This window comes from Hyperolius riggenbachi, chromosome 1 (assembly GCF_040937935.1).
Source record: "Hyperolius riggenbachi isolate aHypRig1 chromosome 1, aHypRig1.pri, whole genome shotgun sequence".
Taxonomy (NCBI): domain Eukaryota; kingdom Metazoa; phylum Chordata; class Amphibia; order Anura; family Hyperoliidae; genus Hyperolius; species Hyperolius riggenbachi.
Window position 1 is genome coordinate 199,033,726 of NC_090646.1, and position 27,174 is coordinate 199,060,899.

Below are 27,174 nucleotides of genomic sequence, written 5' to 3' on the forward strand. Positions count from 1 at the left end.
CTGGAGGAGCAGTTACCTAGCTTGACCCATTGTGTCCTTTCTGAGAGGAAGCTCTTGACCCATGCACAAAGTATGGGGTCGATACCAAGCTGTGTCAGGTTGTCGACCAGAGTGTCCGGGCAGATCGTGTTAAAGGCCGAGCTGAAATCCAGGAACAGGATTCTGACGTAGGAGTCAGGCTTGTCAAGGTGCTCCATGATGTATGCCAGGCTGATGTTTATGGCGTCCTCTGTGGACCTGTTGGCCCTGTATGCAAATTGGAGTGGGTCTAACAGTGCATTGGTGGTGCGTTTGAGGTGGGTAAGGACTAGCCGTTCTAGAACTTTCATAATGGTGGGTGTTAAAGCTACGGGTCTGAAGTTGTTGAGGTCTGTGGTGCCTGGCTTTTTGGGGACTGGTATGATTGTGGACCTCTTCAGACAGGAGGGGACTGTGCCTTCTGCTAGCGACTTACTGAACAACGTGGTGAGCAGCGGAGCCAACTGATCTGCACAGGTCCTAAGGCAGTTTGATGAAACACCATCCGGGCCTGAGGCCTTCCTGGGGTTGAGCTTGCAGAGCAGCCTGAGAACTTCCGCTTCCTGTACTGCGACTGGTGCAGCAATGTCACGGTCATTCAGTGTGGTGGGTGTCGCTATCCTTGTCGACCTCGGGGCCCCGAGCTGCAGTGGCTGTTGCTCAAACCTGCAGTAGAACTCATTGAGTTCCTCAGCCAGATTCGTGCTAGGGATCACCTGTTGAGGAGGAGGTTTGAAGTTAGTGACTGCCCTGAGACCTTGCCATACCTCCCTCGGATTGTTGGACTGGAGGCTGAGTCCCAGCTTGTCGGAGTAGGCTCTCTTTGCAACTTGCAGTTCCCGTTTCAGAGCGTACCTGGCCTCCTTGAACTCAGCTGGGGAGCCGGTCTTGTGCGCCTGCTCCTTGCGTTTACGGAGCTGGCGCAGCTTGTTGTTGAACCAGGGCTTGTTATTGGGGAAGACCTTGAAGGACTTAGAGGGGATGCACATTTCTTCGCAAAAGCTGATGTAAGAGGTGACATTCTCTGACCACTCGTCAATGGTGGGTGCCTCCAGGGATGACCAGTCGGTGCAGTCAAAGCACGCCTGCAGCTCCAGCTTGGCCTCCTCAGTCCACTTTTTGACAGACTTGACAGTGGGCTTGGCAGTCTCAAGGAGCCTCCTGTAGGTTGGGATCAGATGGATTAGGTTGTGATCAGAATTCCCCAAGGGGGCGCCCTGGGCGGCCTTGTATGCGCCCTTGTGGACCGTGTAGCAGTGGTCCAGGGTGTTGTGATGCCTGGTGGGACAAGTGATGTGCTGCCTGTAGCGGGGCATCTCCTGACGCAGATTTGCATTATTGAAGTCGCCCAGGATGATGAAGAGGGCTTCTGGATGCGCAGTCTCCCACCGAGAGATGCTGTCGCCGAGTGCTTGCAGGGCATCCTTGGTGCTGACGTCGGGTGGTATGTAGACTCCGACAAGAATGAGGGATGAGAACTCCCTGGGGGAGTATTGTGGTCTGCAGTTGGCTAGGAACTCGACTTCTGGGGTGCAGACCCTGCTGAGGATGGTGGTGTCGGTGCACCATGTAGTGTTTATGTAAAAACAGATGCCCCCTCCTTTCTTTTTCCCAGAGAGCGTAGGGTCGCGGTCGGCGCGGAGCAGGTCATAGCCTGGAACTTGCAGGGTGTGATCGGGGATGTATTCGCTCAGCCAGGTCTCCGTGAAACAGAGGACTTGGGGTATTCCTGCCAATCGAGGATTTGCTGCCAAGTAGTAGGAGCAGCTCGTCTATTTTGTTTGGGAGAGAGCAAACGTTAGCTAGCAGGATGGCCGGAATGGAGGAGCGAAGGCCTTTCCTCTTGAGTCTCACAAGTGCACCGGCTCTTCTCCCTCTGTAACGTTTGTTTCGGGCACCCTCAGTTTTGTTTGTAAGATGTTTGATGTGTTCAGTGACCGCGTCCCACAGGGGCTCCCCTTTTGGTAGGTTGTTTCTGGCGAGGGGTTCCCATTTCAGGAGCTCCTCTCTGGTCAGAATGGTGATGTGCTGTGAAGCTGATTCGGCTCCCATGGCGAAGCGCAGCTGGGATCCCAGTGTCTGACAGTTTAAGTAGCAGAGCACAGTTTTGTGATCTTGGCAGGGCTGGGGGCAGATAGTTCATAGGTTGTGGCAGATGTGCCAGCGGTGGTTCACGAGTACAGGGCGTGAGTGATTCTAGGTAAATGGCAGTTGTCTGGGCAATGGATTACGGTAGTGATAGTAGCTTATAGCAGCTGTGCGGGCAATAGTACAGTCCTAGCGGTTGTACAGGCAATTATACAGGTACATAGCAGTGCTACAGACAACAGTAACAAGGTTCATAGCAGTTCTACAGGCAATAGTACAATAGTTCCAAGATCATAGCGGTTATACTGGCAATAGTGCAACGTTCATAGCATTTATACTGGCAGTAGTCGGTTCATTTGTTTATAGCAGTTGTGCAGGCTATGGCCTGTAGTAACAGTAATAGGGGCAGTAGATATGGCCTATAGTAACAGTTATAGGGGCAGTAGGTAGAGCGTGGATAAGTGTGTGTGGGCGAGGATTTGTAGCTGTGTGGGGCAATGGTTTGTAGCAGATATGCAGGCAATGGAGCATGGGTCATTTGCAGTACAAGGCAGGGTTTGTAGCAGATATGCAGGCAGTGGAGCATGAGGCAAGGCAGGCATCGTAGCGGGCAATCATTAATCATGTGTAACAGCCAGGAAGGGTCTCACCTTGTGTCCCATAGAGAAGCTGCGTGGCCTACATTCCCATGGCCAGATTTGGGCAGCAGATTGGTGGTTCAGGAGACCCAAGACCTTAGGGTGCCCCACTGGGGATTGGCATCTGCGGGGGTCAGAGCATTTCTGTGAAGGCTGGGGACAGAGGTGACTGGGTTGGGGCCACGTGGGGGACGCGTGGTGAACATGGGCTGAGAGCCTCCTGCAAGCAGAGGCCTCTGCCGAGTAAGGGGACAGGTGGCAGGTGTGGGGGAGCGGGCAGACGGAGATCCGATCCGGGTGGAAGAGGACTGCAGCAGCTGGGCTGGGGCTAAGCGCCGCTAAGGCAGAGTGGCTGGGCAGCGAGCAGGTCTTTGTCTGAGGGGGCCAAGATGAAGGCCGGCTGTCACGTGGGTGGTCCCAAAAGCTCTTCGGCGGTGCGGCATGCAGGCAACTCTGGGTGGTTGTGGCAGCGGGGCCGGTGAGCGGATGTCTGGTGAGGGCAGATGTCGGGGCTGGCCGGGTTACCTTCAGGCAGCGCAGCTACATAAGGAGCCACGGTAGAGCAGTCCTCGGTGCGTGGTGGCGGCAGTCCGTGGGGCGCTTGAAGTGATGGAGAGGAGGGTTGTCCTCCTTGGCTCCCGTCAGATGAGGCAGTGCACCGGAGCACCGCGGCTGGTCACCGGTATGCAACAGCCGGGCGAGACATGGGTGGTCCGGGAAGTGGTCGGGCCGCCGGGAAGAGGCAGTGCTGCTGAGCTCCTGTGTTGCTTGTGCGGCGAAGAGGAACCGGCAGACTAGGCACGGAGACAACAAAACTAAACTGACCGACGGACTAACACTGACTGACAGACTAACACTACACTTAACACTACAGAAACTAAAACTAAAACGAAGCAACTAAAACTAAAGCTAAACCTAATCAAAAGCAGGATAGTGCCGAGAGCCTATGTATCCGTGGCTGCCCTGGTTGGGCGCCGGAAGTAAAGTGTTCTCCCCAGAATTTCTAACCAGCCGGGTGGCATGAAAAAGTAGCCGGGTGGGGAAGTTAGGTCACGTTGGGTGGAGTTGGAGGGTGATGCTGGGTGCCACTACTAGGTAGGGAGGGGCAGGGTGGATCGTGTTGGGTGCTACTTGGTAGGAAGGAGTGTAGGTGGATCATGCTGGGTGCTTTTGAATGAGGAAGTGGGTAAGGAGGAAACACACTGGGAACTACTGATGAGGAGTTACACTGGATGATCTCACATGCACACAAGCATGATGTACACATGCTTGTTGCTTGTCTATGTGCTAAACAGCATGTACTACAGAGGGGGAAAAAGGACTGGGAAAGAAAAAACAAGGAGGAATGTGTGAGAGACAAAGGGAAATGTGTGAGAGGGAGAGACAGACTAAAGGTAGAAGAAAACATATGTATATCAGTGTGGAAAAGGAAGGAGGGGGGGGGGGGGGCAATAAAAACAACAACACTGTGTGGGTCAGAGAGGAGAGGATTGCAAGCAGTACCATCTAAATATGAATGTAATACAAGAATGCAGCACTCTCACAGCTCCTGTAACTTGCACAGCACACTGCAGGTCTGCAGACAGGTTTACATCAATGTAACATCTCGGAGCAGAGCAGTTGGGGGAAGGACAGCAATAGGAGCTGTAAAAATGTCTGTCTCCTCTCCTCCCAGCAAACAAAGTGCATCTGCAAGGGGGGCATGCCATGGAGGTGACGCTACACCAGGCACAGCAGCAGAGGCAGCTAATGGCTATCAGTCACCACCTTACCAGGGATTAACAGATAACCATCTGCCCTGCAATGCTGTCTCCCCGGCATGAGCGAGCGCTGCCCCACACTCTTCCCTGCGCTCTGACATCTGACCTGCGAGGCTGGAGGTGAGGCTGGAGCACATGCTGGGAAGTTTGCTGGGATGTGAAGACTTGCTGGAGGAAGGAAGAGAGCCCGTCCTCTGCATAATAGTCATGCAGATCGGGATGGGATTCACTAGCTCCAGCTCCTTTGAAGTTCCCGCGGTGCCTGTGTGTAACTTCAGTTACCACCAGGCTCTACCCGCCCCTCTACATCACGGCTATGCAGGAGCTGAGGGGAGGGCGGAGATAGTGTAAGTGACAGCGGCTGGCTCCAATAACACACAGCCGCTGCACACTGCATTGAATGTGGAGGAAGAAAATCTGATGCACGCTGTAACCACAGGCGGGCGGGAAGCTGAGACCAGCCGGGCGCTCCGCCCGGGTAATAGGCTCTGGGGAGAACACTAAAGTATACTAATACGGTGTTTGACCCCCTTTCGCCTTCAGAACTGCCTTAATTCTATGTGGCATTGATTCAACAAGGTGCTGAAAGCATTATTTAGAAATGTTGGCCCATATTGATAGGGTAGCACAGTGGTTCTCAACCCATGTGCCGCGACACATACATGTGTTGCGGCAGCTTCGGGTATGTGTCGCGGCTCTCTCGGAGGGGAGCAGCGCAGTGGAGGGAGAGCTGTGGGCAGCGGCGGAGAAGGGGGCCATCTCCCCCCCCCCCCCCTTCTCTCACCTTAGGGTGCTCTGCCTCCCTCGCTCTCCCCTCCGATACGAAGTGTGGCGGCGCTTGGCAGCGGGCGGGACTGGTTCTGCAGCCGCTGCTCTGGTCTGGATCGGACCAGAGTAGTGGCAAATCATCCCGCGACGAGACCAGACGGAGACACGGAAGGTAAGTTCCGCCCCTCTGCCAGCCACCGCACTTTGTTACGGAGGAGAGAGGGAGGGAGGGAGAGCACCCTGAGGTGCCGCTCTCCTTCCCTCGCTCTCTCCTCCTGGGGGGGGGGGGGCACCTGGCTACATATACTGGGCACATCTATCCCTGGCTACATATACTGGGCACATATACCTCTGGCTACATATACTGGGGACATTTACTGGGGACATATACCCCTGCCTACATTTACTGGGGACATATACCCCTGCCTACATTTACTGGGGACATATACCCCTGCCTACATTTACTGGGGACATATACCCCTGCCTACATATACTGGGGACATATACTCCTGACTACATATACTGCGCACATATATCCCTGGCTACATATACTGGGCACATCTACCTCTAGCTACATATACTGGGGACATATACCGGGGACTTATACACCTGCCTACATATACTGGGAACATATACCCCTGGCTACATATACTGTGCACATATATCCCTGGCTACATATACTGGGCACATATACCTCTGGCTACATATACTGGGCACATATACCCCTGGCTACATATACTGGGCACATATACCCCTGGCTACATATACTGGGCACATATACCCCTGGCTACATATACTGGGCACATATACCCCTGGCTACATATACTGGGCACATATACCCCTGGCTACATATACTGGGCACATATACCCCTGGCTACATATACTGGGCACATATACCCCTGGCTACATATACTGGGCACATCTACCCCTGGCTACATATCCTGGGCACATCTACCCCTGGCTACATATCCTGGGCACATCTACCCCTGGCTACATATCCTGGGCACATCTACCCCTGCCTACATATACTGGGCACATATATACCCCTGGCTACATATACTGGGCACATATACCTCTGACTACATATACTGGGCACATATACACCTGCCTTCATATACTGGGCACATATACCCCTGCCTACATATACTGGGCACATATATCCCTGGCTACATATACTGGGGACAACTGGCTGTTTGTCATTATGTACATTTACTGGTGAAAAGCTGTCTCTTATGTGCATTTACTGGTGAAAAGCTGTCTGTCATTACCTGCATTTACTGGTGAAACACTGTCTCTTATGTGCATTTAGTGGGGAAACACTGTCTCTCATTACATGCATTTAGTCTACGTGTCACAGAGATCTGAATGTTTGGTTTCATGTGTCACGACTCCAAAAAGGTTGGGAACCCCTGGGGTAGCATCTTGCAGCTAATGGAGATTTGTGGGATGCACATCCAGGGCATGAAGCTTCTGTTCCATCACATCCCAAAGATGCTCTATTGGGTTGAGATCTGGTGACTGTGGGGGGCCATTTTAGTACAGTGAACTCATTGTCCTGTTCAAGAAACCAATTTGAAATGATTCGAGTTTTGTGACATGGTGCATTATCCTGCTGGAAGTAGCCATCAGAGGATGGGTACTTGGTGGTCATGAAGGGATGAACATGGTCAGAAACAATGCTCAGGTAGCCCGTGGCATTTAAACGATGCCCAATTGGCACTAAGGGGCCTAAAGTCTGCCAAGAAAACATTCCCCCACACCATTACACCACCACCAGCCAGCACAGTGGTAACGAGGCATGATGGATCCATGTTCTCTTTCTGTTTACGCCAAATTCTGACTATCGAGACTCATCAGACCAGGCAACATTTTTCCAGTCTTCAACTGTCCAATTTTGGTGCGTTTATGCAAATTGTAGGCTCTTTGCTATTTGTAGTGGAGATGAGTGGTACCCGGTGGGTTCTGCTGTTGTAGCCCATCCGTCTCAAGGTTGTGCGTGTTGTGGCTTCACAAATGCTTTGCTGCATACCTCGGTTGTAATGAGTGGCTATTTCAGTCAACGTTGCTCTTCTATCAGCTTGAACCAGTCGACCCATTCTCCTCTGACCTCTAGCATCAACAAGGCATTTTCGTCCACAGGACTGCCGCATACTGGATGCTTTTCCCTTTTTACACCATTCTTTGTAAAGCCTAGAAATGGTTGTGCGTGAAAATCCCAGTAACTGAGCAGATTGTGAAATACTCAGACTGGGCCCGTCTGGTACCAACAACCGTGCCACGCTCAAAATTGCATAAAACGCCTATCTTTCCCATTCTGACATTCAGTTTGGGGTTTAGGAGATTGTCTTGACCAGGACCACACCCCTAAATGCATTGAAGCAACTGCCATGTGATTGGTTGATTAGATAACTGCATTAATGCGAAATTGAACAGGTGTTACTAATAATCCTTTAAGTGAGTGTATAATGTACTAGACAGTACTGTGTAAAGGTTTTAGGCATCTGTGAAAAGGTGGTATAAAGTCAGAGTGCTTGCAAAAATATGTAATGGAATGGATAGTTCTCATTTATCAACTGGTAGCCTTACAAGTTCATGACTTTATATAAAAAACTACATAGGTTCAATGTTTGGTATGACTACTTCTTTTTTTTGGTTTGTGTGGAAAGGGGTTAAACATTTTTGGGGAACCAGTTGCAGAGATTTTCTTTTCATATTAACACTTACTTCTGTGGACAGAAAAGGAAAAGTGTCACAATAAAAGCTTGTTGGCGAGTCTTTAGGGCTCGTTTCCACTAGTGCGGCGTGCGTCTCGTAGACGCACGCCGGCACTGAGCGGGTGGGCGGGATCGCAGGCGATTCCCATCAGCCGTGCCATGCACGGCTATGGGAATCGCAGCCTCCGCCGCGAATTCTGTGGGGGTTTCCGGCCGAATCGCTACTGCAAGCGATTCGGCCGGCGGCGCCGTTGTCCCCTATGGCAGAGTTTCCCCGCGCGATTTGCCTGCGGGGAAACTCTGCGGATTCGCGGCCGTTTCCGCGAGAGTGGAAACGGGCCCTCAACATTTTGTACAGACTTTTGGATTTTCGCTGCCTGAAACAATAAGTGTATTAGGTGAAGATCTGGTGTGTGTACAGCTCTGTTTGCCTCCCCCTGAGCAATCCAGTGGGACAGATCAGTCTGGATGGAACAGATTGCTCTTGATGGGACAGATCACTTTTAGCCAACTGTCGTGGCTCTCCCAGGAGCCTTCCCATAAGTGGCTTCTCATGCTCATCTTCCCTCTCCATAGGACACGCATGTCTGTACATCAGTTGTCCTAAACTGTAGCCTCTAGCTTTGTTCTGGTAGGAGACCTCACTCCCACCCATATCGATTTGAAAAAGAAAACCTTATTCAGATCAATATACAATTACTATTTGGATTGCAGTATCACTTGGATGTGTCTTAGTTTTAATAGATTGCCATTAAATTTGACATTGTTGAATATACATCTGATCTATTAAAAACATCTGTTGGCGTGTGGTGGTCTTAAACGCAGCGCCTTATATCTCTGTTTGTTTAGCAGTGTGTGAAGGGAAAACCTTCTTAATGTTCTTTAAGGCTGCCTATACACACATTGATTATTTTAATTCTATTCCCTGCAGATGATCACTCTAATCAAATTAGAAGGAACTGATTCCCATCGAATTTTAATCAGTTTTGACCAAAAATGGATTGAGTTTTGATTCGACAGAATGGAAAATCTAGGTTGTTCAGAGGCAGAAGCGGCGGTAGATGGATGACCTGTTGCGTTGCACTGTATTAAACAGTGCAACGCTGTGGTTCATTTGATTTTCAGTAGATCCTCTGTTGGAATGTATTGAAAATCTATGTACTTTGTGTGGAATCGTTTTGGAACATTGGGTGGAAATCTATATGTGTATGCCCATGATGCACAGTGTTTTAGCAGAAATTAAGGTGTTTTTTTAGCAATATTCCAAAGCAGGGAAAAATTGGTGTTCAAAAGTCTGATAACTGATGTATGTTTATTCAACACATCTAGAGTTGTTAAATATACTGTACAGCGTTGGAAGCACCAGAGAATAGCATCTATTCCTGTGTGGTCATTCCTGGAATATGTAAACCTTTAGTCTCTGTCCACACTGTGTGTTACTAGTGTAGTTATATGCACGTGATATTGCACCCGATAATGTGAATGGGTTTACTGGTGATGGTGCTTAGCTGCTTCTTTACTGTCCTATACAAAACCTATACAACGTATAGTGGTAGAACAACCAATCCTTACACTCAGGTGTCAAAACATTGGAGTCAGTGCAATTTTTGGGTACCTGGAGTCAGTCTGGAAAAAAAATGCACTGACTCCTAATATATTTAAACTGTAATTAAAACAGAAAATATAAAATGTTCTATTTCTCAGATAATAAACATCATAAATAACTTGTATATACAGCAATAGCACTGCTTTTTCCACAAAAATGAAATAAACCAATCACAAATAAGTTATATGTGCTGCTGCAATAAATCAGTCACCATGTTTTTAAAGTGTATACTGTACCTGAGGCATTTTTTTTTGTAATACAAATGGGACACAAAGGCATGCTCTTTACTTGATGACATGCCTCTGTGCGCCGCTCTCCGTCCCCTCTTCTCTCCACTGCAGACCCCCGAAAATACAGTCAACAGGATTTACGCTAGATAACTAGGGGAACTGCTGCAAAACGCCCTGCCTTCCCCTCCTCCTGGAGCCTCTTCCCCCACCTCTGTGGTCCTCTTTCCTGCCTCTCTGCTCTGCTCTGGGAGGAGAAGCAGAGAGGCGAGCTGCAGTGTCGTGACCCCAGGGTCACTAAAAATGAAACTGACTGCTGGCCACAGGAGTGGCAACTACCAGTGGTAAGAGCCTGTTTTCACTACGCGCAGATTAGATTCAGAATGGATGCAGAAAAACTGACTTCAATGAATACCTATGGGAAAATCTGCATCAGAAAAATCGCGTTTAGTGGAAACAGGCCCATAGGCATTCATTGGAGTCAGTTTTTGTGCATCCATTCCGCATCCAATCTGCGTGTAGTGGAAACAGACCCTGAGGGCCCATTCACACTAGAGCGTTTTGCTGGTGATTATGGCAAAACGCTCAAACGCTAGCGCTTTTTCAAGCCCTAGTATAATAAAACATTATGGGCTCGTTCTCACTTGGGCGAATTGCGTTAATCGCTGGCAATGCAATTCGCCAAACGCAAACACGTAGCCTGCACCATTTTCAGGCGATTTCCCCGCGATCACGGAGAAATCACTGCAGTGTCCAGTGATTTTTTTTTCCCGTGTGAAATCGTGGAAAAATCACTTCCGCAAAACGCCGGCAGTAATCGCCGGCGTTTTGCGCTTTCACGTGTGAAGGGGACTTAAGAGGTTCATCCTGATCCTGATACCGGACCAGGTAGTTGTTTTTTTTTTTTTTTTTTTCGTTTACTACCTTTTGTTCTTGGGCTCGGAATTGATTTAAAATCAGATATACATATCTGTGGCTGTATATCTGATGTGCACGCAGGAATCTTTTATATATATAACTAGTAGATCTAAGCCTGTTTAAAAACGGGTTCTAGGTCTGTTTTTTTGGGTGTGCGCGTGATGTGTAGTGGGCGCGCGCGTGATGTGTAGTTATCACCATAAAGGCTGGTCAATATGATGCAAATAATTGTGGGTTGATGCAGGCTTGTGTAAATTTTGTATGCAAATGTATGCACTCCCTTTGCTCATGAAATCAATTTGATACGTTGTTAAATTTGGGGTTTGTGACTACAAATCAGGTTACACAGGTGTACTACACTCCTACGTATGCACTCCCCGCAGAGCTGTTGTGAATCCACCGAGAATGTTGTGTACATTGCCCACAAAGGTGTTGTCTATCACCCATAAATCTGGTTCAGACCGTGCACGAAGAATGTATAACAGAGGAAGAATCCCCTCATTCTCCTGCAGAGTACCTGCACATCACTCTTAGACGTACCCACAGTTACATTGCCTAGGGCCTGATAGATGTTGGTTGTTCCTCTCTGTACCCGCTACAAGTGCTCAATAACTAGTTTTGATTTCTATTTAATGGCCCATTCACACTAGAAGCGCTTTTCTGAGAGTTTTGCGATTGATTAGCGTTTTTTAAGATCGCTCCCATTCACGGTCATTAAAATCGCAGGAAAAAATCGCCACGATTTTGCGATCCCACCCATGCACGAAAATCGCGATGATTTTTATTGCGATTTTAATGAAAGTGATTGGGAATGTTATTTTTAAAAACCGCTAATCAGTCGCAAACCGCTCAGGAAAGCGCTTCTAGTGTGAGTGAGCCCTAACAGCTACTCTACAGCTATAGCCTAAGTTTAGTTGAAATACATCTTTGGTGTACAAAAACCAAACAGAAGTACTCTAATGCTTAAAAGTTACAATGTCCCAACACTGTTGTCTGTTTAATAAGATTCACTCTGGAAGCCTGTATTAGATGAGTTTTCAGTACATGGCTCCCCCTTGCAGAAAATAGTCCTGGTGTTTCCTATATTAGATCTGGAATAGGTAGAGGCATTTTTATGCAAGGTGGCAGGGCTACACACTGGAACCCAGCTGTTATGGGGCTCCAGTGAATTTTCTTATACAGATGACTTGCTGGGGCATTCATGTTGGCAATCACAGGCCGGGATGGCTTACAGCAGACTTTCTCAACCAGGGTTTCCTGGAACTCCAGGGTTCCTTGAGGTTTTTGTTGGAGTCCCCCGTCCTTTTTCCCCTCGAGGTGAACTGCCACAGCTGGAATGTTAAGAACGTTTCAAAATTACATCACTAGGTTCACTATAACCTCTCCACTCATTTTCTGCCCATCCTGAATCTAGCTGCCCTACTTGTTCTTCGCAGGTGCAATGGCCACAGTACTGTTCTCACACATTACATTGGTGATGAATAAAATGTGGTAAGTGGGATGCCAGAACTAAGCATGTGTGTACAGCAGATGAGGAGGAAAGAGAGAAAACGCTAACACCGGGCAACTATAATGGGAAGTGCAATAATGGAGGGCATGAAATGTCCTGTAAAGGCGATACATGGAATGGGGACCACCCACTTTTAATGAACAATCCTACTATAAAATAAATTGCCTCTTACTCCATTAATGCAGGGGTTCCCTGAGATCCAAAAATGATCTGAGGGGGTTCCTCTAGGGTAAACAGTTTGAGAAAGGCTGGCTTACAGGGTAGATTGTCAACTTCCTGGCCAGGAGCTTTTTGTTCCCAAAAGTAGATGCCATCTTAATATAGCTTTGAAATTCCTAAGCTTTGGCAGTAATGAAATGCCTTTTATGTTAAATACTTTCAATCAAAAAGCTTGTTATATGCAAATTAGAAGAGTCTGAGTCAGTCATAAACTGAGGAGTCTGAGTTGGAGTCAGATGATTTTTATACTGACTCTCCAGCCCTGGTGAGAGGTTATAGGCCTTGACTAAAACCTAGAGCTGTCTTTGTTTACAAGTGTGACTTTTGTGGCTCTACAAAGAGATTTGAAGTGGTGGGAAGGCATTTATTTATCACAGCTGGTTGTGAGATGTACAAAGTAGCTTTTTTTTTTTCCTCTTAACTTTGGCTACACTGTAAATGCAGGTGATTTTTACTGAGCCCGAAATAAAAGGGGTGATGCTATTAAATTATCGCAACTGAATAGATATACCGTAAGCAGATAAAACAGTATAAGTTTGCTGAAAGCTTGTTGTTCTTTTCTGTATTTGGTGTTTCACTGGAATCCAGATGCTTTCTTGTGTTTATATGTTTCTGGTTTAAATATTATTCTGATTTTACACATGGTCCTTCTGTTGGTAACAACACTCTTACCATTCTCTTGCATTTTCCTCCCCTTCTCTTTCCTATATAAGCAAAACTTTAAAACTACCTTTTATCTCTTCCTGGAACAGAGTGAAGACTTTAGTGGAGTTTCCGTCGCAATCCATTGTGCACACTTAGCTAGTGGCCAGCTTTGTGGGATGCAACATGACCTCTGCTGTGGTGGATGGTGGAGGATCAGTGGGGAACTTTGTCAGCAATGGGGTGGAAAATGCAGACCAGGTAAGGAAATAGTGTCATAAATGAGAGTTCAACATTCTCTGCCTGTTAATCCTTTACAATAAAACCACTGTGTCCCTGCTTCCTCTGTCCCTGTGTACCTGTGACCTTTTGCCAGCGCGCATGCGTGGCACGCTGGCAGCCTTTGTACACTACAGGAGGACGGGGCTGGCGTGTGTGCATGTTTTAACTTTTCATGATGTTGCTTGTACTTTAGAGTAAAATGAAATAAAAGGAATATGGAAGAAGCTATTGCATACTTCTTTTGAGGCTGGTTTTGAACTTTTGCAATGCTCTTGCCGCATCCCACCGCAACACAAAAAAATTACAAACATATGAACCTGCAACAGAGTGCGCTGATAAGGTCATATGCATAGCACTGCCCACCGCTCTGTGGCATACTTCATGCCTGTACACTTGCATTTCTATTAATAATAATAATCCGAACATTTATATAGTGCTTTTCTCCTGTCTGACTCAAAGCGCTCAAGAGCTGCAGCCACTGGGACGCGCTCAGGAGGCCACCCTGCAGTGTTGGGGAGTCTTGCCTTGAACTCCTTACTGAATAGGTACTGACCCAAGCCAGGATTCGAACCCTGGTCTCCCATGTCAAAGGCAGAGCCCTTAACCAGTACTCTGCGGTAAAACTGGGTACCACAACACACACTACATTACTACTTACAGGTAATCTTTTGCCATTAATATCTTCTGAATGTTTGACACAGAAGGGGTATGTAGAGCAGATGGGCTTCATGTTATTAGCTGCATGCTTACTCCAAGTGTGTGCATCAGAAACTGTTGAAGCCACACGTTAAGTGTTGACAGTTGCCAACTAACACTTCATATTCTAACCAAATAAGCCTTCATATTCCAACTAAATAAGATTTTGCTGTTTTTTAGAAGACACAACGTAGCCAAATTTTTGAAGACACTTGCAATATGCATATGTTGTTAGTACAGGTAGTCCCCGGTTAACGAACGAGATAGGGACTGTAGGTTTGTTCTTAACCTGAATCTGTACTCAATACAATGTGCTATCTCTGTCGCCTGTACCTCCTCTGTGCCCCCCCCCCCCCCCCCCTGTGCCTCCAGTGTCCCCCTCTGTGTCACCTCTGCCCTCTGTACCTGCTTATACAAGTTTAAAAGGCATTTTTTCTTTGAATTTTTTAAAATAGATTTTCTCAAAAACTACAAGTCCAATTTGAAAAAAAAATTGTTTGGGCTTGTTCCCATGGAAACACTGAATCCACGCAGTTCGTATCGGCGGGTAGTTTGCAAGTCGGCCATTCGTAAGTCGGGGACTACCTGTACATTTAATTTTAAAACCATTATTAGCATGATGTTGGTCTCCCTTTGCTACGATGGGCAGCATTTGCTTTTCTGGAAAAGCTACCCACTAGGTAATGAAACCTGGTAGCAGCCCTTTCAAGCATGGGCATCAGTGAAGTCAGGCAGTAATACTGGACAATAAGATCTGGCTCACAGTTAGCATTCCATTTCATCCTAAACTTGTGTCATGGAGATCTGGCCAGATCTTTCACAGCAAGGTTCATAAATCATGTTCTTTTGGACTTTGTGTAAAGCAACATTTTTAGGATGGAAAAAGACAAGGGATCCCCACATACTGATGTCACAAAATTGGAAGAATTTAGATTTTTAGAATGCCATTGTCTGCTTTAACATGTAGATTTTCCTTTGTTGAGTTTCAGTGGCCTGTGTCAAACTGTAAAAAATGGCTGCATCTTTCAAACCCAGATCAATCATGTCAGATTATCAGGTGGTATAGGCATTTTTCATGATTTCAAAGAATGAGTTCCCACCGCTCTAGAATCCAATGGCAGCATGTTCCACCACCCCAAACCATACTTTACATTGTGCATAGGGATCGGATGCCTATATACAAATATTGGGCCAAGAAAAGCCCAGGTTAGGCCCCTTCCTCATTAGTGTGCTGCTTGCAAAGCATGAGGCCATAGTAATGCATGGCACCTACATTGCTCTCAGATTTGTTGTAGATCCCATTAATCTACAGTGAATAAATAATCCAATGAGGGCCCACATGCTGTACTCTAGAAACTGTCAATTTACTATGCCATCACATAAATAACTCCTATAAAATTATCTGGCTAATCAACAAAACAATTTCTGAAGTACAGTGAACCCCCATTGGATTATTTGTGTATATTACTTGGTCCAGCACAATTTATTCATGAAGAGGTGTACTATTTGTTTGAATGAATGAGCATTATAGCATGAACCTGCTGGGCGTTCTGAAAACCCAAGGCCGCGGGTGGTTTTTTTTTTGGCCCATTTTTTTTTTTCTCATGTAGCTAGCCTATTGCTAGCTACATGATGCCCCCCCCCCACCCCCCCTGCGCTTTCCCACCCACCCTGCGCTTTCCCACCCACCCCTCCGATCGCTGCTGGCGCGCTTGCCCATAAGGAAATCCCGTTCTGAACAGGGCTTCCCCCGTCGCCATGGCGACGAACGGAATGATGTCATCCACGTTGTGACGTCATAGGGAGTCCCAATCCACCCCTCAGTGCTGCCTGGTACTGATTGGCCAGGTTGCGCACGGGGTCTGCAGGGGGGGTGGGCTCTCTTTCACGGCAGATTGGGGGCAATCGCAGCAAACACTCAGCTAGCAAAGTGCTAGCTGCGTGTTTGAAAAAAAAAATAATCAAATCGGTCCAGCAAGGGCCTGAGCTCAGCTCGTCCAGAACGCTAGGGAGGTTAATCGCAATGCATGACTGCAAACATCAGACAGTGCATTACTTGCTTGTGGCTCACACTGCGTAGCTTAAACTGCCACCAGCAATGCACAAATGGGAAAGGGGCCTATTAAAACGTGCCTCAAACTGATCTTGCACTGGTTTGGTTCCTGAGGCAGATCAAAACTTAGGGCTTGATTCACCAAGCGGTGCAAAGTGTTTGCACGCTGGTGAAAAGGCCCTTATCACGCCTAAACTCACTTTAGGCATGATAAGAAGAAACTCGCGCGAAGTTACCGCGCGTACGCGCGTAAGTGCGCGCGCAGCACCCGATGCTTCGCGCGAAGCTCCCATTAAGCACTATGGGACTTTGCGCGCGCTCTCACGCGCGTACGCGCGGTAACTTCGCGCGAAGAGCAGGAAAAAGCGGTGATAACTCAGTGGTGAAAAGGTCATCACGCCTAAAGTCTTTTAGGCGTGATAACTGGGTTATCACCGCTTTGTGAATCGAGCCCTTAGTGTGTTTCTTACAATGAAGGCCAGACTTTTCTTTTGTGCGAAGCATATTTATCGCTTAGCATTCCCGTTATGGTTACTGTATATACTAGAGTATAAGCCGACCCGAGTATAAGCCGACCCGCCAACTTTTACCAAAAATCAGGGGGAAAATGCTTGTCCAGAGTATAAGCCGAGGGTGAGAATTGGCTTGATGGTGCAGAACAAAAGCATTGTTTGAAGACAGTTAATGTGTTATTCCAGACACACACATGCACTCATAGTTACAAATTTTGTCATAAATGTAGGTTGTCCTTGATTACAGTTCTCCCTGCAAATGTACAGTATGCAAGCAATTGTAAAGCAATCCTTACTACGATCTAATGTGACCCAGATGAAGACATGTAATTGCTCAGTAGCTGTTTATATAATTTCTCTCTCTACTAACTGTCTGTCTGCATAGTCCCCCTGGCAATGTAATGAGTGCGCCTGGTAAACTTTAAACCCCTGCCTCTGTTTCTCTCAGTTACCTGCCCGCTGCGTGGTTTAGTAAACCCCCGCCCGCCAGAGCAGCATACCTCTTCGTGCACCCCAGGTATCTCCAGGCACAGTACAGGTACAGTACTTGGGCTCCGTTGCTCCTGGTTACCGGCCCGCGCTGTGGTAAAGTAAACCCCCGCCCGCCATAGTATCACCCTGCATAGGTAAAGTATTTGGGTGCCGTTGCTCCCAGGTTAGCGGTGCACGATGTGTGTGAGCAAACCCCTGCACGCCATAATAGCATACCTCTTTGTTATCCCCTAAGTATCCCCCGGCATCTACAGTATACAGTAGTTAGGCTCCATTCCTCCGGTTACCGGCCCACGCAGTGAAGTTTCCTCTGCAACTTGTCAGCTGCAGTCTCATCACTCACAGTGGCGCACGTGTTGAGCGGCGCCACTAGAGAGCGGCATAGTGACAAGACTGCAGCGGACACGCTCCATACCAAACTTTACAGCGCGGGCCGGTAACCGAGAGCAAAGAAGCCCAACTACTATATAGATGCGGGGGGATACTTAGGGGATAACAAAGAGGTATGCTATTATGGCGTGCGGGGGTTTACTCACACACATAGTGGTGATACTGGGGGGGGGGGGGGATTGCGAGGAGGTATGCTGCGGGCCAGTAAACCGGGAGGAACGGAGCCCAGATACTGCACATATGCCAGGGGATACTTGGGGGGGGGGGGATCGCAAACATGTTTACACTTACTAACAGCACTTGTCACACTGTCGTGGAGACTGCACAGGCAATAATCAGAGAGGCACTGCCGCTCTGCATGTGCAGATGTGATTTTTATGTTGCGGTAGATGGCACGGTATGGGGGGACTCTGCTTGTGACTCGCGTATAAGCCGAGACCCCCACTTTTGGGCCACTATTTTGGTCCCAAAAACTCGATTTATACTCGAGTATATACAGTATTTTTTGCATTTATAGTCACTAATTGTCCATCAGAGTGCCTTACAATCTAATGTCCCTACCATAGTTGTAAGGCATAATATTGGCTGAAATGCACAGTTCTATCAGTTGGAGGAGCAGAGTACTTACTGTAAGCACATTACTGATAAAAACTGTTTTAATGTGATATGAGGTGGATTCTGATGGTTTTTAAGTGGTGGGGTTTCTAGTGATTAGCTCTCATAGATCACAGTCCAGTGAGTGTTCTGGGAGAAGCTGTGAACAGAGATGTAACTAGGGCACAGGTGTCGAACTCCAAGCCTGGAGGGCCAGATCCATGCCAGTGTTTAGGATGGACTAAGGCTATATTCACTTTATAAATCGCAAGCTCTGATCGATTTGAGTTTTCCTTGCACCTTGCGCTTAGAAAAACGCTTTTGCAGAGCGATTAAGATTTTCACTTCCTGACGTTGGTCAGGAAGTGAACTCTTTGACCCGGAAAAGAATAAATACAATGTATTTATTCTTAAGTGTTCGGGAAATCGCTATACAAAGAGCTTTTTCAAGTGCTTTGCGATTTTCCTATACCTTTCATTGAGCCAAAGTGCTCAGAAAATGGTACAGGCAGTGCGTTTGCGATTTTACTAAAATCCAAATGCTCATATGTGAACATTCTCATAGGAAATCATTACACAAGCGCTTTTAGGGCAATTTAAAAAATCGCCAGCGCTTAAAAAAAAAAAAAAAAAAAAAAGGAATGTGTTCTACTTGATGGACATTACCTTTCTTGATTCAGACCCATCAATTAATTTGAGCTGTGTCAAAAATTTGTGTCAGCCCTCGAAGAACTGGTTTGACATCCCTGAAGTAGGGGAAGCAGGGGTGGGGGAAATTCTTACTCTTGTGAAAAAGGACATGCCCCTACAGAACAGTTGCTGTGGTCACACTTGTTATGGACATGTGCAGATTGGATACCCAGTGGAAATGTGCCATGAGTGTTTCCACAAAAAGGCATTCATAAAAGCTTTTGATAACTGGCCGCTGGGGTGATGGAGGAAGACCTACAAAGCACTTTACAACCTAGCTCCTTCTTATTTAAATATACTTCTCTCCAGATACCATCCTATACGCAATCTCCGCTCTACTAAGAATATTCTACTGTCTGTCTCTCTCTGGCTGCCTCTTCTACTCCTGCTTACAATACTTCTCTTTCTCTCCCCTCCTCTGACATTTCCTTCCTTTAACACATCCACCACTCACCCACACTTACCCTTTTTAGGTAAAATGTAAAAACACACCTGTTCTGGCAAGCATACTATCTCATTTAGGACCATTTGGCCACTGATCACCACTCTACCATCTCATACACAGCTTCCCTTCACCTATTGTCCTATCCCTTATCCCATTAGAATGCAATGCTGGGTACACACAATGCAATTTCCCGCCCGATCAAAAGGTAATCGGACAGGAAGTTACATCGTGTGTACATGTCCAAAGTGCACCTGATCAATAAAGCGATCAATTTTCCAATTAGAAGTCCGCAAAATTGATCACTTTATTGATCGGGAGCCGATCGGACATGTCGGAATTAATCGCTGATTCCCATGAATCTGGCGGGAAATTATTGTGTGGATTAGGCATAAAGCTGATCTGGTATAATTGTTGTATTGTTTATATTGTATTGTTATACCTTGTATTCTGTTATACAGTGCCACGGAAGATGCTGGCGCTTTATAGATTAATATTAGGAAATGGTAAGAGCTTCCTATGGCATGTTCAAGTACATGTGAATATGCAGGTACTGGCGTATGGAAAGAGAAGGCTCTGGATCTTCTAATGCCTTCCAGTTCCTCTCTCTGTGTCCTTGGTCCAGCGTTGTCACCCCTATTGCAGGTATTCGACCAACTGGATCCTGCGTGCAAGCGCAGTACGGAGCTGCCCGTCTTTGGGAGCACTCGAGGACACAAGTGCTTCCAAGGGCTCCTAAAGGCAGCAAATTTGAATGGGGCTCGGCACTGGAACAAGGACACAGAGAAAGGTCCCGGAAGGCTTTATAGGATCCAGAGCCTTCTTCTCCATAGGTGAGGTCTTTTTTTTTTTTTTTTTTTTTTTTTTTAAGGGACACTACACCTTGGCTTTAAAAAGTGGACTTGAAAGATCTATTTATACTGTCTCTGAACATCATTCTGTTAGTAGACTCTCTCTAACACAAGATACTTAATAGACACTTTTGTGGAATTGTCTTGTCCCTCAGGAAGAAGTACAAGTCACTGAATACCCTGCAGTAATTGTGGAGCCGGTTCCTAGTGCTCAGTTGGAAGAGAGCTATGCTGCCCAGGTATTGGTCTATGATGATGAGACCTTCATTATTCAAGATGTTGCAGAGGAGCAGGAGATTGAGACTGAAACTGTGGAAATAGGTAGGTGCCTTTTTAATATTGTAGTATTACTCCTCCAAATGTCAGAACACTACAATAGAATACACACATAAAGATCTCCTACCAGTCTTTAGAAGTAGTTCAAGCCATACTATAAGAAGATCCCAGTCTAGAAATTGAATTGGTTTTTATCCCCAGGACAACCCCACAGAACTCCTTTAAGTATTAGAGTAAGGAGTCGAGGAGTCTGAGTCGGGGCCATTTTGGGTACCCGGAGTTGGAGTCGTGGTTTCATAAACTGAGGAGTCGGAAGATTTTTGTACCGACTCCACAGCCCTGTCCTCTTCACCCTCCGGGGTCCAGCGCTGGCAGATCTAGAACTCTGTCGAGGTAAATATTTACCGACCGCAATCCAGTGCAGGCACAGTAGTTGCTTTCCGATCTGAAAAATCTGAATAGCGATCGGGCTCCGCTATTTCGCCTGAGCCGATCAGAAAGCCGCTATTGGACAGAGGTAAAGTAAATATTGCAGGCGCTATTGCACTTGCGCAGCAGCCGACTCACTTGTCGGCTGTACTCCGGGGGCTGCCAGCACTGGATCCCTTAGGCTTAGGCTTAATGCAGAGGCTTCCCCCTTCCGAGGTAAGTACAACGGGAAGGGGGAGGGGGGGGGGGTTTACAGTTTCTCATTAACGTCTGTACACATGTCCAATTTTTATGTGGAGAGGATTGGCCAATTCTACCATTTCTATGTAGTATGAGAGTATACCTAGGCAGTCTGTTCATAGTATTGAAAATATGTTGCCACTCATACTACATGGCAATGAAAACATTGGCCAGTCATATGCAGATTAAAACTGGATGTGTGTACCGAGCCATAAGCCTAGTACACACTTTCAATTTATGATTGTCCAATGGAGGTGGTAAAATTGGTCAATCATTTGCCAATCATAATTGAAAGTGTGTACCAGGCTTATGGCTCTGTACACACATCCAGTTTTATTCTGCATATGGCCTCTTGCACACTGCAAGTGATTTCGATTCCGCTTTTTAATCGGTTTTTACATTTTTGTGCAGGGAGCAAACTGCAAATCGGAATCGGATGTAAAAACCGATTAAAAAGCGGAATCTGAATCGGAATCGCTTACAGTGTGCAAGAGGCCTATGACAGGCCCATGTTTTCATTGCCATGTAGTATAAGGGCCAACAGATTTTGAATACTATGAACAGACTGTGTAGGCAAGCTCTCATACTGGTATATCTGGCTGGTATATCTCAAATGGGTAGCAGTAGGATCAACACCTATTTTACATGTTATGTAATACAGTCTCATTATAGACAGCTTTATCAATTTAAACACTTATCTAAAAATGACACATCAAGATGTGTGTGAAATGATTACACACATCAACATATCTGCTGCCAGAGTTTCAGTTATGTTAAAACTTTTAGTTTTCTGAGATATCTCACACACACTTTAATATCATTGCATCTGATGAAGAGGTTTGTCTCGTTGATGACTTTGTTGCACTGACTTATCTAAAATGAATTGTATTCATTACATTTCACCACACATCATCTGGTGTATGTTTGAAATGTCTGCAGAACATTTTCTGTTCCCTCATCCAATCAGTGCCCTGTTTTCTGTACTAGTAGTTGGAAAGGGAGAAAGTGATCATTTGCTAGGAGAGGAGTAGAAAATGTCAGGCATTTCTACACTAAAGATAATAAAACAGAAAAGCTTGGGGCTCATAGTGTCAACAAGGAATACAAAACTTTATTAATTACAGCACCGACATAAAAATTCTCCAAGAACGATATAAGCAACTATATTGTCATCACCAATACAAAAGTTAAAAGCAAGAGCTCAGCAGATAATCTCATAAACCAGCTTATCTAATTAACATATGCCTCCAATTGCAATGCGTGTATGGCATGATCACACACATACATACAACCATCACTTGCCCGCGCTTTCACCTCTAAATGCACCGTGCCCAGTAGCGTGTGAAAAAGTTGGGGGGCCCCCTTTAAGCACTCAGCAACAAGGATTAAGCTTAAAGGGACTCCGAGCTCACAATAAAAAAGAAAGTTGAACTCACCTGGGGCTTTCTCCAGCCCAGTGCTGGTCGGGAGGTCCCACGACGGCGTCCTGGCTCCTCTCCAACACCCCGATCCGGAATGGCTGTCAGGCCGCAGCCCGGGCGACACTCTCCCGAGTGTCGGGCTGCTCCTTCCGCGTATGACGCGGATGACGTCACACGCCGGCCGCCTCGCGTCATCACGGCGGCCGTCGTGAAAGTACTGCGCATGCGCGATTAAAGCGTGCATGCGCAGTACTTTCACGCCGGCCGCCGTGATGACGCGAGGCGGCCGGCGTGTGACGTCATCCGCGTCATACGCGGAAGGAGCAGCCCGACACTCGGGAGAGTGTCGCCCGGGCTGCGGCCTGTCAGCCATTCCGGATCGGGGTGTTGGAGAGGAGCCAGGACGCCGTCGTGGGACCTCCCGACCAGCACTGGGCTGGAGAAAGCCCCAGGTGAGTTCAACTTTCTTTTTTATTGTGAGCTCGGAGTCCCTTTAATCCGATTTGATTCTAAGTTTGTCACCTCTGCGGCTTGAAATGCTAAATTTATATATCCCTTTTACAGTTGTACCCCTCAAGCTATTGCCGTGAACCTCTCTAGTGTTCTGCCATGTTGGTTTGACCCCCCCCCCCCCTACAATAATAGCCAAGTGTTCCAACACCCGTTCTTTTAGGGCCCTCTTAGTCTTCCCTATATATCTAAGGTGACAGGGACACTCTATCATGTACACCACCTTTTCACTATCACAGTTTACGAAGGATTTTATATCAAAGTTGGTGACACCTAGTCTATCCTGGAAGTTCCTGGTCCTATCAACAAACGGGCATAATTTGCACTTGCCACACCTGAACATGCAATTTGGCACACGTTCATGTAACCATGTATTAGTTTTAGCCTGTAACTCACTGTGAACCAGGCGGTCTCTGAGGTTGGGGGCCCTCCTCGCTGTCAGCAAGGGTCGGGGGCCCACAACCTCAGACACCTCCCTTGACGCAGTCAGCACCGGCCAGAATTTGGTTTGGGTTTTTTTAGACCTACCGTATATTCCGGCGTATAAGACGACTGGGTGTATAAGACTACCCCCCAACCAATATAGATTTTGGGATATACAACGCACACCACATCAAAATTTAAACGAAACATCATAGATTGGTGCTTTGTATGAACAGATACTGGTGCTGTACTGTATGTGGTACCTAGTATATAACAGTATACAGGCGATTGACTGATTGGATTGGTCAGCTCTCCCTGTCTCCCTGTTTAACAGAGCGGTATGGAAGAATAGATAGCGCTGTGCCCATAAAACACGCCTCTTTCATCCTTCTGTCCCGCCCTTGTATCCTATTACCTCCTTATCTGCCTCTCAGATCTTGCAAATGCGCACCTGCGTCACTTCACTACGGTTCTCAGCAGCGAGCTCTGAGAGTCGGTAACAGGATAGGGAGTATCACCCAGCATCAATGATACCCGGCGTATAAGACGACCCTTGACTTTTCGTAAAATTTTCAAGGGTTAAAAAGTAGTCTTATGCCGGAATATACTGTAAGGCCTGGTGCACACCAAAGGAGTTTTTCTGAGCGTTTCAGTTTTTTTTAAATCTGTTGCTAATGTTATCCTATGTGTCTGTGCACACTGGATGCAATGAGGTTTTGTAAAAAAAAATCCTCATTGCTCCAGTGTGCACAGACACATAGGATAACATTAGCAGCAGATTTAAAAACTCAAAACGCTCAGAAAAACTCCTTTGGTGTGCACCAGGCCTAAGTTGCAAGCTTGTATAGGAATGTTATATTCCTATTCATTTCATTTGCACCAATTAGACAGGAGGTCCTTTAAAGCTAGTCCTCATAGCCCACACATTGCTATTATTTAGTTAGTATGATTATTCTGTGTAGCCTGCTTAGCTTTCGGACTGCTGACAGTTCTTGCTTTACTCTGTAGTGTCTACTTCATCTCCCTTTATTCATGTGCAGTGCATTTAACTTAACTTATTTAGGGCTCTTTAACAGGAACGACTTAAAGTGACACTGAAGCCAAAGAAAAACTTATGATGAATTGTATGTGCAGTATGGATAATTCATAGAACATTAGTAGCAAAGAAAATAATCTTTTTATTTTTAGTTATATAGCTTCTTTTTATAACATTGCGTCATTCTGTCATATTTGCAGTTTACACTCTACACTCTGTATTTTACACTATGAAAGATAGCAGCGCTAATGAACCCTTGAAATCTTAAACTAGAAACGGTGAGAGACAGGTTGAGATAAGTGCTTCAAAAAACGGCACTATAGCAGACCAAGCTTGGTTGGAGAGCTCAGAGAAGCTCTTTTTTGCAAAGAGAACTGAAGTTTATTCACTCTTCCTGTACTGGAATCAATATGAGACTCACAACTATGCTACTAATGTTCAAATTCTTAGCTGTAGTACACATACAAATCATTACATCATAAGTTTATTTACACAGATTCCCTTTAAAGCAGTGCAATTTACTCCTTATCAGCTGCTCCTGTTTCTTTGTAGGGCGCTTCCAGCCGGCTGCAAGTGTCCAGAACTTGCGGAGACCACTGTATGTGCATCAGAGTTGGTGGCAGCTGGCCTAAAGGGGCCTATACACCTAACTATTTTCCCGCCGCTATACAGCAGATTCGATCACTGTGATCAAATCTGCTGTGAAATCGTTGCGCAAACGCTGACCGTTCCCGTCGATTCGTCCATGCGGAAGATTTCGCTCGATCGCTGGCGGGTCGGTAGTGTGTCGATAGCGGCGTTCGCATGTCCGACAACCGACGCTAGTGGCAATATATTACCTGATCCGGCCGGCGTGTATTCACCGCTGCTCCTTCTCCGCTGGGTTCTGGCAGGCTTCACTTCTTCCTGTCCCGAAAGGAAGTTTAAACAGTAGAGCGCCCTCTACTGTTTAAACTTCCCTGGACGTGAAGCTGGAGCCGAGCGCGGAGAAGAAGACAGCGGAGACCGGGGACTCGCGCCGGCCGGATCAGGTAATGTATGCAGGGGGGGCGCCAGCTTCACAGATGGTGAATCGATTTCATGCTGAAATCGATACACAATCTGTTTGCAGTAAAGGAAGCCATACGATCCCTTTCTGATCAGATTCGATCAGAGAGGGGTCGATCTGATGGCAAATCGACCAGTGTATGGCCACCTTTGGATGCAATATGTTGGTGGGGGGGGGGGGGGTGTTTCATTGCTGTGTGTCAACCGCTGACATGCTTGTACTTACTAATGCTCCTATTCGGTTGCATTATTTTGCAACCAATGGGCATTTAACCCCGCCAATCAGCAGCTAAATTGTGTGTTTAATGCACCGTTTTTCCCTTCATCTGAAAGAGCCCTTAGACACCTCAGACTGCAGCTAGCATCAGAATCTGTGCAACACCTTCCCTCACAGCTACAGGGAATTTTTTTTTTTTTGCTGTCCAGAGCAACTGTTTATATCATTTACACACTGTAAAGGTGGCCATACACAAAGTGCTGAGAGGAAGCTGCGCTCCAATAGTAAATTACACAATCAGGGGTTTGATACTTTAGATAGAATCACCAGTTCCTTACTCAAAACACACAGACATAAAGTTGCGCTCATGATCCAGTCATTTTAAACTCCGGGTAATTTGTGGTAAGCCAAATGGAATATCATAGGATCACCCAGGTAATCAAATTAGAGACAACCACACATAGTGCCTGAAAACTGCATATGGAATTGACAGTATGCACCACTGTGAGCAATGAACTCCAGACGGGATGTGCCACCAGCAGGGAGTCGGTAGCTATTGTGTCTTCCCATCTCGTGCATGCACTCACCAGAAAGCCGGTTGGAATGCTTGTATAGCAATATGTATGCTGGAAGCACAGTCCTTGATGAAACACCATAGACTGCTGATTTATGATGTATAAATATAGCAAACATTAAAAAATGTAAGTTAACCCTGAACTACAATGGTGGACACAAGGCTATTCCGCGGAACACAGCCCAGGCGTCTCCAATAAGCTGCCCGAATCGTGCTACTAAAAGTTTAAAAAGTACTGCCGTCTGTGTATCTCCTACATGGCTCCATACACAAAAACTATCATTCATAAAAGCATGTGCAGTACAAAAATCTGGTTGGGAAAATGCCGCTTTCGGTATTTTAGACTTTTGTGTCCTAATTCATAAACCTTTTCACAGCTGCGATAGAAATGCATTATTTCACTGAAGCCCGAGTTTCGGTAATATTGTTACAACATTGCTACATTCCTGTTCTCCGTGCAGAGACAGCATTACAATAAAAGAGGCATCCCGAACTTCCCTTTAGATGTGCATCTTTTGTTATACTGCCTCTGCTTGCCCTGAATCTGCTCTGTATCTGTCTTAGTCTTTCTTAACAATCTATTTAATTGTCACAGTGTAGAATAACTTCAAGAAACTTTACACATACCATGCTTTCTGATGTGAAATACACATCTTAGAAGCAGTGTTGCCAACTCATCCCTTTAATTACTGACACATTAAGTTATACAGGTTCTGGGGCTATTTGCACATAATCAGTGCCTTAACTGCATCTACATAGCCACAAAACCTGTATAATTCATGTGTCAGTAAGTAAAGGGATGAGTTGGCAACACTGCTTAGAAGCAGGAACCCAAGCCTAAGTTAAACACAGCCTAAGGTATTCACGGGAAGCCTGGTTTGTTCCGCTCTT

General features: G+C 46.5%; 1 protein-coding gene across 2 annotated transcripts in view; it reads left to right on the forward strand.

The window, feature by feature from the left end:
- Positions 1-27,174, forward strand: part of ELF2 (E74 like ETS transcription factor 2) — a 166,574-nt gene that overhangs the window by 79,201 nt on the left and 60,199 nt on the right. For both annotated transcript variants that reach the window (XM_068279741.1, XM_068279734.1), the window contains exons 2-3: positions 13,219-13,369; positions 20,266-20,431. In XM_068279741.1, coding sequence (XP_068135842.1) covers positions 13,295-13,369; positions 20,266-20,431 — 241 coding nt within the window. In that variant the 5' untranslated portion in view covers positions 13,219-13,294. The remainder of the gene's footprint in view (positions 1-13,218; positions 13,370-20,265; positions 20,432-27,174) is intronic.